Source organism: Tachysurus vachellii, chromosome 3, assembly GCF_030014155.1.
Source record: "Tachysurus vachellii isolate PV-2020 chromosome 3, HZAU_Pvac_v1, whole genome shotgun sequence".
Lineage (NCBI taxonomy): Eukaryota > Metazoa > Chordata > Actinopteri > Siluriformes > Bagridae > Tachysurus > Tachysurus vachellii.
In genome coordinates, this window is record NC_083462.1 from 24,285,403 (window position 1) to 24,300,208 (window position 14,806).

General features: G+C 36.7%; 2 protein-coding genes across 2 annotated transcripts; both read left to right on the forward strand.

Annotated features, from left to right (window-relative positions):
- The first annotated feature begins 155 nt into the window (after window positions 1-155).
- On the forward strand, window positions 156-6,203 carry acat2 (acetyl-CoA acetyltransferase 2). The gene is made up of 9 exons (XM_060866370.1): window positions 156-322; window positions 1,911-2,045; window positions 2,423-2,604; window positions 2,930-3,047; window positions 3,213-3,356; window positions 3,472-3,594; window positions 3,760-3,914; window positions 4,125-4,235; window positions 5,284-6,203. Exons 1-9 carry the CDS (start codon window positions 280-282, stop codon window positions 5,452-5,454), a joined length of 1,182 nt encoding a protein of 393 aa, XP_060722353.1. The 5' UTR covers window positions 156-279; the 3' UTR covers window positions 5,455-6,203.
- kif25 (kinesin family member 25) lies at window positions 5,700-11,913 on the forward strand. The gene is given in 10 exon segments (XM_060865106.1): window positions 5,700-5,716; window positions 7,009-7,135; window positions 7,690-7,831; window positions 8,398-8,501; window positions 8,734-8,840; window positions 8,961-9,062; window positions 10,030-10,050; window positions 10,706-10,854; window positions 11,380-11,541; window positions 11,626-11,913. Coding segments are annotated over 10 exon segments (1,086 nt in total). The 3' UTR covers window positions 11,781-11,913.
- Window positions 11,914-14,806: the final 2,893 nt, after the last annotated feature.

Sequence of the window (14,806 nt, forward strand, 5' to 3'; positions counted from 1 at the left end):
ATAGAACTTGTAGCTTGAAACTTCTCTGGATCTTCCTCACAGTCATAGGAGAGAGATTGAGATCCACTAGGTTAAGGGTGAAGATCTCTTTTCATCCAGACCTATAGATGGCGCTGAAGACAGGTTGGATAGGAGGTTTCTGAAGGCTCACCGGATTTTCCCTCTTATCTGCGACCGTAAAAATCAATGAAGCTTCATGCTAACTAGGATCTTCACTGGTCTCTGTGGGCAGGGAATTCAATTCATTTCCAGATTCTTGTCAGCACCCAGCAGACTGAGATGAACACTGTAGTGATCGTGTCTGCTGCCAGGACGCCAATAGGTAATCATTCACTGCTTTGTGTTGATCTACTGGATCACTTGTGTGTGACAATGAAGAAATACACGCCTTGTTTTTTATTTGATCGCTAAAGGATCTTGACATTTTATAATCTAATACTGTACTGACGGTTATTTCTCTGTATTGTTGTATTGTTACTGAGTTTTATACGTTAATCAGCTGCGTGTATGAGCTCGTCATGAGACTTTGCAGATCCTATTAGGGCTGTGGTGATGATGAGTTGGTCGTAGAAGGGATTTGATTGGTTTATTGACGTTTGGGAACAGGTTCCTCTAGTTCTGATTGGTCGAGTTGTTGTAGGACCACGAGCGCTTTAATCTGATGATCTGGCTTTGGCCAATCACAAAGAGTCGCTCGTGATTAGACTGGATTTTAAAAGGAAAAAATATTTTTTCCCATAGATCATTCATTATAAGGTTTGAAAACGTTATATATTAGTTGATAAAACTTTGTTAACTGAACGTTCACTCATAAACTAGTTTAAATATTCACATGAAGTCACATCAACCAGAAGTGGACTTTTCCGAGGATTATGGGAATAAGAACATTTAAATTCTCTGATTATATGCTGCAGTGGATCCCTGTAAAATATTAATTACTTTTTTAAAAATCATTTAAATGTCCTAACCATTGTCAACAACGAAACCTTTAATAAATCAATTACTCAAAACGAGAGATTGACCGACACAGGTTAACACATTGTGAAAGGTTAAATGACTGTAGTTATGCAGTCAGTTGGTAGTCAGTAACATAAATAATATATCTCACATTATACATGTGGATCTCAATAAATCAGAATGTCTTGGAAAAGTTTATTTATCTCAGTAATTCGACTAAAATAGTGAAACACGTGTATTATATAAATTTAGTAAACACAGACTGAAGTAGTTTAAGTCTTTGCTTCTTTTAATTATGATGATGATGATGCTCTTTTTGCATTTAACAAAAAACGACTAATTCACTATCTTAAAAAATTAGAATACTTCATAATACCAATAAAAATTGTTGGCCTTCTGGAAAGTATGTTTATTTACTGTATATGTACTCAATACTTGGTAGGGGCTTCTTTTGTTTTAATTACTGCCTCAATTTCGGCATGGCATTGAGGTGATCAGTCTGTGGCACTGCTGAGGTGGTATGGAAGCTTTGGTACCAAAGTACCAAAGACTTAAACTACTTCAATCTGTGTGTACTGAATTTATATAATACACAAGTTTCACTATTTGAGTTGAATTACTGAAATAAATGAACTTTTCCTCGACATTCTAATTTATTGAGATGCACCTGTATATAGTTAAACTGAATACATTTCTGCATAGAAATGAACATTATATTGTGAATTATTATGAGGGCAGATTTATCACTGGTCTGATATCAATGTCTATAATAAACAGAAGCAATAAATTAATAAATTTTCTTTCACACAAGTTATTCTGTTTCACAAATCTCTTTAATGCTGCTCCTGATTATGTTAGTTACATATTTTTAGTATAACGTATGAGAGTAATATAAAAATGAGAGTGTAGTTCTTTGTGGTTTAAATAACATAACAAACTTTGTGTCTTTTAAGGATCCTTTAATGGGGCACTGAGCAGTGTAACATCATCTGATTTGGCTACAGTAGTCATTAAGGATGTCCTGAAGAGGGCTGATATAAAGCCAGATGAGGTATCTGAGGTTATCATGGGACATGTTCTCACTGCAGGTAATATGTTTACAGCAAAAATTAGTTATTAAGCTATTTACCTTGGTGGCAAAACTGTAGAGATTTACCGTGCTACTTGTAAATAAGAAACTGGGGAATGACTGTCTAGAATATGCACTCATGCACACTGTTTTAATTTAACATTTTATTCATTTATCTGGTGATTTAAAGATTTTTTAAAAGGTTTGTTTAGGGTTCATGTATTATAGTGCAGACATTACAGTTGATGTTTGCTTCATAACCTTATATCTTGTTCCACCGTCTAATTGTAAGAAGAATGCACGGTCTCAAACTTTACTTAGTATTTTTAAGAAGTAATGTAAGTAATGGACATACGGAATGCATGTTCAATGCTAACTTTTTACAATTGTTTCTAGGCAGTGGACAGAACCCTACACGGCAGGCTAGTGTTGCGGCAGGAATCCCATACCCTGTGCCTGCGTGGAGCTGTCAGATGGTTTGTGGATCTGGTCTAAAAGCTGTGTGTCTTGGAGCTCAGTCCATCATAATGGGAGAGTCCATAGTTGTGGTTGCAGGGGGCATGGAGAGCATGAGCCAGGTAGGTAAAGTTTTGAGTTCTGCTCAGCCATCAAAAAATGGTGTACCGCAGTCTGGTTGCAGATGCTGCAAAGCTTTTCAGCGGAAATGAGCAAAAGAATTTCAAGTATAAATATTTGCAAAAAATAGGCACCTCCTCAAACAAGAGATGTCTGTAGCTAAATAGACATAAGTTTAGAAAGGAAGGCATTTTCACAGAAATGATCATATTTTTCATATTAATTTCACCTGTTTGGGCTGAACTATGAAAAAAGAATATTTAAATATAAATGGACCGCAACATATCAAAAAGAGTTTTTTTTTTTAATGTGCATGTTGGTCCTTAGGCACCTCACACAGTGCAAATGAGGTCAGGATTAAAGATGGGAGATGCGACATTGCAGGACTCTATAGTGGCAGATGGACTCACAGATGCATTTCACAAATGCCATATGGGTATCACAGGTATGTTTAACCAGCACTGACATTTCCCAAGCATCACTTGTACTTTAGAATGAATATTCATGTTGGCACTCTAATCACACCAGTTCAGAACAGTACAAATACACTTTTATAGAACAGAAAGGTATTACAAGGCTTATGATATCTAATTTTGTTGTCCCTCTGCAGCGGAGAACGTGGCTAAGCAGTGGGGTGTGACCCGAGAAGCTCAGGATCAGTATGCTGTCACCTCACAGAGCAGGACCGAGGCAGCCCAGAAGGCTGGTTTCTTTAACCAGGAGATTGTTCCAGTTATTGTTCCTTCAAGAAAAGGTAACCGTCTTTAACAGTTATCTTAATCAGTTATGTTACATTTTATCTTACAGATCTGCCAGATCCCCTTCAGATTTGGCTGGTCAGAGATTCATTTATTTATTATTATTATTAGGTCCAGTAGAAGTTAAAGTTGATGAATTTCCTCGCCATGGGAGCAATATGGATGTCATGTCCAAGTTGAAGCCCTGTTTTCTGAAGGACGGATCTGGCACAGTCACGGCTGGCAATGCATCAGGTAAATAAACAAGACTGATCTTCAGTCATGGTTACCTAAATAACCCAGAGTTCATTCACTTCTAAATGTTGCTCAGCAAGACAGTCTTGCACTTACAAAAAGACTCTGTCTCTCATCATTTTGTCTACGGTAGATATTATTTGCTCTCTGTCTTCTTTTTCACAGGTATAAACGATGGGGCTGCAGCGGCCGTGCTCATGAGCCAATCAGAGGCTCAGAGGCGTGGTCTGCAACCAATGGCACGGATTGTCTCTTGGGCCCAGACTGGCCTTGATCCATCTGTCATGGGCACAGGGCCAATATTAGCCATTAGAAAAGCAGTGAGTGTCTCTTATAGTCCACAGGTGGCCAGTCATACAGTTACACAAACAAAAATATCGACCTTTATTCAACCTGTCTATTTTGTTTAATTTGGTTTTAAAGCATCCACTTATAGTTTTTCAAGTTATATTTTAGATATAGGTACATTGTTGTAAATACAAAGGTTTTCAGTTACTGATAAATCAATAATTCATGTTCTGTTTAACTAGACAGAGAAGGCTGGCTGGCAGCTGTCTGAGGTGGATCTGTATGAAATCAATGAGGCCTTCGCTGCTCAGTGTCTTGCAGTGGTTCAGGAACTTGGCCTGAATCCCGACAAGGTTGTCAATTTTATTTCTTTCGCCCAACTCGAAGCATGTGAAAAGCATGTGTGAGAAACATATGTTAACCAGAATGAACAGCTGTTTTAACAAGAAACATGGCCATAAACCAGCTACAGAAAATCCTTTATGATTGCAGCAGCAATTCTTAGGTCCAATTCTACAGCATCCGGTTGAGGTTATCCACAGAACAAGGGTGAGATTTGGGTATGCATTGTTTTTTTATGTTTGTTTTTTGTATGTGTATCCTTAAGGTGTCTATGTGGGGACACCTAGTGGCTTGTCACTGATGCATACAAACTAATGACAAACCTTTTGTTTTGTAATCTATTTTTTGCTGACCATTTTAATCGGCACTGTATCATAGGATCTTTGCACTGATAAAGAAAATGTGGGTTGTTTTCAGTAGTTGCAATTAATGATAAATTGTTAAAAGGTAATTCATGTTTAACACAAATTTTAACTTCTATATACTGCTATTGTTTCTCCTAGCAAGCTGTTTCTGTTCAGGCAATAAAGTCATGTCATTTTTTTAAAATTAAATATGATAGGAGACAAAATTGAATGTAATGATGTGTTTATTATCATGAACATTTTCATAACAATATGTAATATGCTTAACAACATTATCTAATAGCTCTCAAAATCAATTTTATGTAGCAACGGCTTTACACATTACATCTCAGCTGCATACACTATTCATTCATAAAGGTTTATTTATTATTATTTTATCATGAAATCTTTCCAAAAGTCATCCTGCTAATATACTGCAAATATATAGTGTAAATATACCGCAAACTATATATGGCAGCTTGGAATGCAATGGAATGTCCAACAAGGTGTATATATAAATTTTATTGCTATGTCAATGTAGTACATGAAGTCTATCCCGATGTCTGTTGTTACTGTTGAATATTTAAACTTTTGTCTTCATGTTTGAGGAGAACTAAGGAATGAACCACTGCCTTGCCACATTCCCTTCTCGCTCTTTAGTTTGTACTAATTCATGTACCGTGTGTTGATGGCTGTGATTGTTTTACTGTTGCAGGTGAACGTCTGTGGTGGAGCGATCTCTCTGGGTCATCCTCTGGGTATGTCTGGCTGCAGGGTGCTGGTGACCCTCCTACATGCACTTCAGAGGACTGGTGGAAGGAAAGGTGTTGCTGCACTGTGTATCGGAGGAGGAATGGGAATTGCTATGTGTGTAGATAGAATTTAAGACCACCTCACACACATGTTGACCAGCTGCTGTTCTAGAAAACTAGACCAGGTCTTACACACGTACATTAATTTGTTGAAATTGTTTTAAATTATATTACGAAAATGTTATATTTTTATCATTTAGCCATCTTATGCAACCAGGGAATGGGTTTCTCTGAAGAATTAATTAACAAACACTATCTCTTTTTTAAAAAAACTCTGTCCTTCTCTGACGTTTATATAGTTTACAACGCTTGGGGTAAAATGGCAGATGCTGTGAGGTTAAGATATCTTAAGCTATAAACCGAAAAACTAAAGTTAAAATTATACAAGCACTGTTATCTTAGTAAAGAAAACTACTTAAAAATGTATTGAATGTAGATGCAAATAACAACTCTCAGTTTAAATATCAAGCTATGAAGCTAAAAGAAATGAAAGCTTCTAATTTCAAACATTCCTTTTAGATCCTACAGCTTTATTTTTTATCTGGCTTAGAGTCTCACTGTATGTCTCAAGTCAGATTTTTAATTGTATTAATAGTTACTAGTTATATGAATCAATTAATAAATGTATTCTACCTTAGACTTGCCTTAGCCTACATATTACATTGTGCCATAAGGCTGAATGAGCCTCAGTCCTGTGCTTCCTGTCAGCAGCCTGATGAATCCTGTATATGAAATACTCTATATGCTGGATTGAAGCCTTAAGGGAAAACATGTTTACATATTAAACTCGGTGAATAATAATAAAAAAAAATCTTACACTTTGCAGACTGTCACTTTCTATCTATCTATCTATCTGGTAATATAATTTATACCACAGGCAATTATGATGTGTGTATGTATATGTGTGTGTGTTTGATCCAAAAAATGATCTACATCCTTATAATTACCTGGTGAAGTGTCTTCCTTTAATATCTAATCTTTAAAGTTGTGGATAATGGTCCCCGGGTGGTCAATCGGCAGGTCCTTGTGCATTAATTGTTGTGCCCTGGGTTCGATTCCCAGACGGAATAAAAATTTTTTAAATGATTTCATCAAGACTACAATGTAAAGACAAAGATAAATATATTTCATAATGCGGAATACGCTAATCAAACACCGATCTATGCTGGAAAAAAATATTGTTGGTTAACTGCAGGTATATATGGTATTTCTTTGCTATGTAGTTAATGGTAGATAACAATACTCTGTGCAAAGTGGGGAAGGATGTGTACTGACAGACAGCTATATTAGAAAGCAGTTAATCCTTTAATTGGCCTATTGTGGTGCAGCCATTTCTCTATCATCACCTTCTGGGTTTTACAAAATGCTGCATTTTCTTAATAGAGACCAAATTCTTTGTGCATCCTTATTATAGGATGAATACAGAACAAAAGAATAAAAAATAAATTAAAAAAACCTTCAAATCTCTATAAATATTCAACATTTTGGGAAGCATTCTGAGGAAAAAGATACTGTATGCTGAAATTTTCCAAGTCAAGGAAGATCAGTTTTCTGATAGTTGGTTTGTTGCAGTGTAGCTGAATTTTTATTTTATGAGATATGTTCATCTTTTATTAATCTTGCTCCAGTATATGGAAAAAACCTCGATGGGATCAAGAGGAGGATGTAATTCTGATTAAAAGGCACTGTCAACAACAGGGAAATGTGTGAAAGAGCACTCTTGTTCTCCTGACCAAACTTCTCTCACATGTCCAGGTAAGGCTACATGAAACCGTGGCTGTGCTTTATCAGTTTATATATGTAATGTATGACATTTTTTAATTCAGTGTTATTCAGTTTTATTTGTGTAGATCTGTATTGTCTCAAAGCAACTTTGCAGAAATATATCAAAGTTCAGAACGAAACAAAATTACATAGAATTTTAATTTTAATATTTATTCCTATTGAGCAAGCCTGATGTAACAATGGTAAGAAAAATCTCCCTGAGATGAAGAAAGAGCACCTTGAGAGAGCACAGCCTCATCTGGGTGATCATGAAGAGTACGAATCAATACAACTACAAATACTTTCTACAACTATATATAGTCAGGTGGAATTGTATAACCAGTAGCTTTTGAGAAACTTATAAATCAGTGTAATTTCTGTATCAACTAAGTCCTTACTGCTGAAGCCATTAAATGTTCAGAGCTGGAGACCCGAGTGTAAGTCCAACCTGGGAAGCAGCTGTTTAAAGTCACCACCATGGTCTCCAAGTGGTACTATCTACAATTCCAAATCCATGATTGTTTTTAAAATGACACTGTTTTCAGGCTTTGAAAAAAGATTTGAATGGTGTTTTAGCTGCATACGTGGGCTTTGCTACAGAACTGGAGAAGCAGAGCAAACAGCTATTGGAGCGGATGGGCATTATCAGCAAAGCGGTCCAGAGTGACCAGGTTGGTGACACTCAAAGTAAGTTACTATAGAAATAAATTTCCTAAGCAGCTTTACATTCTTCAACTTTGGTCCAGCATGTAACTACTCAGGTATCATTCATTGCAATGATTGATTACCTTAAGTGCCTTAAACCAACCCTTATATAATAAATATATTTATATTAATATAATATAATTATATAAAAGGTGGATTGATTGTCATCAGGGGTAAATAAACTAAAAATAAAGAAAAAATGGTTAAAATTTCATTCATTCATTCATTCATTTTCTATCGCTTATCCGAACTATTCTCGGGTCACGGGGAGCCTGTGCCAATACCCCCTGTGCAGGATACACCCTGGACAGAGTGCCAACCCATCGCAGGGCACACACACACACTTGATTAAAATTTAAGAACCTTAATATATGTGATAACACTATATTAAACCTAAAACATATCTAGTACTTAATGTAAAAATATAAAAGTTTTTCCTCTTTCTATAATGCTTGTAGAACTATAGAGCTCAATATACCACTTTTTTTTTTTTTTACTATTGTCACTACTTTTCACTTTTTCATTTGCTTTTTGTTTGGTCATTATAGGGCTACAGGCACAGGTGGCTTCTCTGGAACACTCTTTACAAGAGGAAAAGGAAAGTCAAAGATCAGAGCAGATGAGGTGGAGGGAGATACTCTACACACTAATCGTAAGCTCCTGATTTGCTTATTGATTTTGTTAGTTTATGAAATTTAAACAAATGTAAATAATGCCTTGTTAAACCTGTTGTATGAAATAACACTATACTGCATAAACATTTTCAAGTTTTATAGTACAGATTTTATAGTGCCATGATACTTTAGCTGTAATGGATGTAATAAAGTATAAAATATAGGATCAGTAAAATAATTGTATTTTTGGTTAATTTATATGGGTTTCAGGAGCATAGGGGTAATATTAGCGTGCACTGCAGGGTGTGCCCCGTCCTGCCTTTTGACTACATCCACTGTTCTTTATCCACTAATGGGAAAAATCCCAATCAGTCATTGTACTCCTAATGCTTATTTAGCTGCTACTTCAGTGGCTCAATATTTATGACAGTATAAGTGTGCAGAAGTACTAGTGCATGTGAGTTATGTTTTACTTTTACAGGCCTTCATCCTCAGAGGTGGTATGAGGATGGAGCAGCAGTGGGGGTTAAGACAGAAGTCATCACGACCAGCAAAGGCACTAGTGAAGTGCCCTGTCTTACATACAGTTGTATGCAAAAGTTTAGGAACCCCTGAAAATTTCCATGATTTTCATTTATAAATATTTGGGTGGGGGGCACGGTGGCTTGGTGGTTGGCACGTTCGCCTCACACCTCCAGGGTTGGGGGTTCGATTCCCGCCTCCGCCTTGTGTGTGTGGAGTTTGCATGTTCTCCCCGTGCCTCGGGGGTTTCCTCCGGGTACTCCGGTTTCCTCCCCCGGTCCAAAGACATGCATGGTAGGTTGATTGGCATCTCTAGAAAATTGTCCGTAGTGTGTGATTACGTGAGTGAATGAGAGTGTGTGTGTGCCCTGCGATGGGTTGGCACTCCGTCCAGGGTGTATCCTGCCTTGATGCCCGATGACGCCTGAGATAGGCACAGGCTCCCCGTGACCCGAGGTAGTTCGGATAAGCGGTAGAAGATGAATGATGAATGAATATTTTGGTGTTTGGATCAGCAATTTCATTTTGATCTATCAAATAACTGAAGGACACAGTAATATTTCAGTAGTGAAATAAGGTTTGCTGGATTAACAGAAAATGCGCAATATGCATCAAAACCAAATTCGACAGGTGCATAAATTTGGGCACCCCAACAGAAAAATCACCAATATTTAGGAGAGCCTCATTTAGCAGAAATAACAGCCTCTATACGCTTCCTATAGTCTGTAATGAGTGTCTGGATTCTGGATGAATCTGTGTTGGTTAGTGTTATGCACAGGTGTTAATTTGTTTGATCGTTGCTTTGTGTGTCATCGGTATTAACAACCACTTTATAATGTTTTTATTATTTATGGTTCCTGTCAAAGATGTTGAAAAGATATAAAGAAAACACAAATACCATAATTACTTTATAATTTAATTTTAATTTGCCAATGTTATGTGCGTGAGAGTGACACATTGTCTGATATTTTTGTGACTGTATTATGGCCATTTTTCACCATATTACCCATCCTTAACGTGTGTGTGTTTCAGGTTGGTTCATAGCTCAGCAGAGGTGATGCAGCTGTCTCTCTCTCTCTCTCTCTCTCTCTCTCTCTCTCTCTCTCTCTCTCTCTCTCTCTCTCTCTCTCTCTCTCTCTCTCTCTCTCTCCCCCTCCCTCTCTCTCTCTCTCTCTCTCTCTCTCTCTCTCTCTCTCTCTCTCCCTCTCTCTCTCTCTCTCTCTCTCTCTCTCTCTCTCTCTCTCTCACACCCCCACACATACACTCACTCATTACTTTAGTCCAGTAATTCTGATGTACAAAGCACAGGCTCAAAAATATATTACTTTATTTGAAAACATTTTGGGAGCTTATAAAAGAAACAGTCTTTTATCCAAATGCCTTATCTGAAAAGGCCAAACCATCCAACAGTCCTTTAACGACTTTTCTCTCTTATCTGCAGAATGTGTTATCTGCACATTCATGTCCAAATAGTAGCTTATGTAGTCTATGCATTTAAGAGAAATGTCTAAAGTAAACTCCATGTACGGATGTGAAGAAGATTAGAATAAAGTTCTGAAGACAGACAAAGAGCAAGTGTGAGCAGTGTGAGAAATTAATTGACAACACCTGTGTGTGTGTGTGTGTGTTTGTGCGTGTGTGTGCGTGTGTGTGCACGCATGTTGCAGCTCATAATTTGCAGAATTTAAGGCAGAATGTTCAGCGTGGATTGCTCTTAGAGCCGCCTCCTCACACTACAGCTGTTGGCTCTCACCCTCAGTCTTCCCCCTGCCATTCACCCTGCCCCTTTCACCTCTTGGCAGGTTGTACCCCAGGAACCACTCAGAACAAAGCTGCAGCTGGTTGATCTGTCAGGCAGTGAGTGTGCAGGTAAGAATTCTGTCAGTTACAAAGTTCCAAGCATTTTAACGACAGGTATTATCTTGCATATACCACTGACTCTTATCAGTGTAAAAAACAAAGAAACTGAACATGATATAAAATGATATGAAAACAACAACCGTCTCTCACAGACAACTATAATATGATTGTTGCACTGGCCACAAAGACACAAGCACTGTAGCCCATCAATTATCCATTCTATATCTATATAGTTCTAAGTGACAGTTAAATAGCAAAATGACCCAATTCATTCGTCTACAAATAGTAAAATTAATGGGGAAATAGGAAAATATAAGGAAACATGTAATTCCACCTGTTTAATTAGTTAATCTTGGCTTTCAGAAGAATCAAGTGCAACACCAACACTTTCCTGATAAGACTGAACAATGGATTAATTTTATTGCAAAAACATAACCTCACATGTCTGATACTAAAATCCCAAGTTTCCAATTTTTCCCTATTTCTGTGCTCCCCAAAGAAAAACTGTTTTTCAAATGAACGTGTTTGTTGTAGGCACATCAGGGGTCAGTGGAGCAGTTTTGTGGGAGAGCTCCTGTATAAACTGTAGTCTCTCTGCTTTGTCTGATGTTCTGAGTGCTCTGGCAGAGCAACGTTCCCACGTGCCCTACCGTAACAGCAAAATTACCCACCTTCTACAGGGCTCATTAGGTGAGCATGATAATTAGGGAAAATGGTGTGTTTAAAATTTTAAAGTGGATGAGAGGATCAAAATATTTTGAGAAATTATTTACAAATAAAAATATAAACTTGTGATTGCATTTGACGTACTCTGTGTGTCTCGCACTCAGCACTTTCTGTCAGAGACTTTGCAGAGTTTGGGCTTTGGATGCAGAGCCAGACAGATTCAGAGAGACACCCAAGACAGGAGGACTGCTGGGCTGAAGAGGAAGTAAACCAGCAGACTAGTAAAATAGCACAGATCATAAAACCTGTCAATGTACAGCTTTTAAGAGATCAACCTATGTGTGAGGTTTCATGATGTGAAGCCAGGTCATGAGACTTCACAGCACAGATATCACATGGAGAATGAGACACCACATCTTTTTTTTTATGATGAGTATAAAAATACGAGTATTGTATATTTTAATGTGGTGTTTTAAGGTAATTACTATGTTGTGCAGACGGCTTTTGTTACAGGCTTGTATAAAGCACAGGACAAAATTCTTCAAGTAAAGTCAAGAAGATTTTATTGTTATTTCAACCATACAGTGTATATAGCTGATGCAGTACACAGTGAAATAAGACAACGTTTCTCCAGGACGATTGTGCTATAAAACATAGACAGAGCTAAGGACTTAAAGTACAGTAAGTTAGTCTTAAATACATAAAGTGCATTTGTGCAGCCTGGTGCAAACAGTGCAAGACAAGACAAAAATACAGTGCAGGACAAAAGACAGTGCAAACAAAAAAATACAAGACAATACAAAAAAGGCACACAAAAACAGCTATGACCAGTGTAAATACTTTATGTTCAACAATATTGTGTGTGCAGAAACACTAGAATGAACCCATTAGTATTATAGCAGCAGTTACATTGAGGTAAAGTATTGTGCAAAACAGCAAACAACTGAAAAGTGAGACAGCATGTGCAAAGAGCAAAAAAAAAATCAGTGTGCAAAACAGCATGTAAACAGTTTTATACTTGTGTGTATTTGGTGTAGGTTTGTGTATTTAAGTAAATATTTTTAAATACACATTGTTGGAGTCAGTTACATCTGGGAAGACATTCATCAGTTCAAGAGTTTTTCAAAAACAATAACAGTGTAGTTAACATTCTTTATGAATTATTATCACTTGAAGGGTAAATTATGCTTAAGTTATGCAGCCTGGTGACATCATAATGTTGTGAGTAAATGACCACTAGGGAAATATCATCATTTAATAGTGCGTGGTTGTAAAATATGCACTAAGATGCTGAATATAATACATCCTTTTATAATGTGTGCTCTTTCCTTATGATATATTTCCCATTCATTTCAGATCACCTTTTAAACACTGACTGACTCTTTACAAGTTCCAGGCTTCTTATGTCTTTATATCTTTATTTTCTGTTTCTGAAGGAATATCTAGGAATCCTTATTTTAACACCTGTATGTTTTATATGTTTAGTAAAATGTTCAATAGTATCATGTAATGAAATAAAAACATCTCTGGGGAAGTTCTAATAGCATAGAGAAATAGCATGAAGAAAAGATATGATCCGTGTCTTCAGAATGGCTATCACAGAAGGAACAGGGGACAATTTCTATATTAAATTTTTGATTTAGGAAATTATTAGAAGGATAAATCTCATTTAAAATTTTGAAGTGTGTTTCTTTTGCTTTAGGAGGAACAGGAAAACTTAAATAAGCAGTTCTAAGATATTTTACAGTATTCTTATCAAACATGTGATCTAAATGTTTTTCTTTTAACCTGACAGGGGTAACAGGTTTTTAAAACGACCTGCCTTATATACTTGTTAGTACAAGTATCACTTTTAATATTAATACAGTAATACCTCGAGATACGAGTTTAATTCGTTCCGTGATTTTGCTCGTATCTCAATTTGCTCGTATCTCAAAGCAATTTTCCCCATTTAAATGAATTGAAATCCCATTAATCCGTTCCAGCTCGCAAAATTCCACTCTAGTTGTTTTGTTTGTGTTTTGTATATGAAAAATGTACAGTACCTGTATTTATAAATGACAAATATTGTATAAAAACATACAGTAATAAAAGAGAGTGTTAAAAAAATTAACTGGTTTTACTATAAAGTGTATTATTTACATTGGAGATCAGACGACTTGAGCTTATGGAAGATGCGCACGGAGGTTGAGGGAGGAGTAAACAGGCGGAGGAGTAAACAGGAGACTTTTTTTCTCGTACGAACACTTTCACTTTCGTTCACTTACTCGCTACTGTACACTCTTAATGCTACTTTACACTTACATGGAACTTAACTAAACTTCACTAAAATTAATGAACTTAACTGAAATTCTCTTAAGTGAACTTAATTGCTACAATTTCTGTTTTCTTTACATTAATTTTGCTTAATTTTCTTCATCGCTTTCTCTTCACTTGTTTTTGCCTTTTTTTGTCACTCTTTCCTCACTAACATCTGCTGATGTATTCCGCACGTACTGCATCGCCAAGTCTTTCACTCGCATACCCTGGTCATGTTTTTCTATGATTTCCTGTTTTAATTCAATAGACATCATCTTCTTCTTCACAGCACTGTCCTTTACACTCACTTTCTTAGGACCCATGGTTTTAAATGCGACAAAGATGTACTGTACGCAAAATAAAAGCACAAAATACAGCTGTACACAAGTGTTAACAAAGCGAGCTACACAAACACTAACCGAGTGAGACGCGGGAAGCTGAGGTGGGGAAACAGAGCACACGTTGTTGTTGTGGGTCTTTGTTCGGCGGCTTCGGCTCGGATGCTCGTATCTCAAAAAATTTTTCGTATCTCAAGGCAAAAATTTGGTCGAATCACAGCTCGTATCTCAAAAAATTCGTATGTCAATGCACTCGTATCTTGAGGTATCACTGTATCTCCAAAGTTTAAAGCTGGAAGAACTGACCTAACTTTAGCATAAGAAAGGGCATTTTTATCTCATCAGCATTTTTATCCCAGAAGGTATTGCATTAATTACAGTGAAGAACTCTTTCGGGTCACAGGTAAAGCCATGCTTCAATGTAAAGGCATTATAGTCTAAAATGTTACCCTTCTCATCTATTAGATCTCTCACTGACCATATATTTCTGCTTAGCCAGTTCTTATAGCATAAACATTTGTTCTTGTGCAATATATATTTGTTGTTCCAAATCGAAGCATTATGAGGTGTAGAATTATGTGTATATGCCAATTTCCAAAATAAAAGTACTTGTTGATGGAATGCTGATAGTTTCACCTGGAGTTTGGATAAATCAAAAT

Bases quoted from the DNA above. Each gene is read 5' to 3' on its own strand.
- acat2 (XM_060866370.1), top strand. From the start codon at position 280: ATGAACACTGTAGTGATCGTGTCTGCTGCCAGGACGCCAATAG. The intron at 323-1,910 runs GTAATCATTCAC...GTGTCTTTTAAG, and splicing joins TGCTGCCAGGACGCCAATAG to GATCCTTTAATGGGGCACTG. The intron at 3,915-4,124 runs GTGAGTGTCTCT...CTGTTTAACTAG, and splicing joins TATTAGCCATTAGAAAAGCA to ACAGAGAAGGCTGGCTGGCA.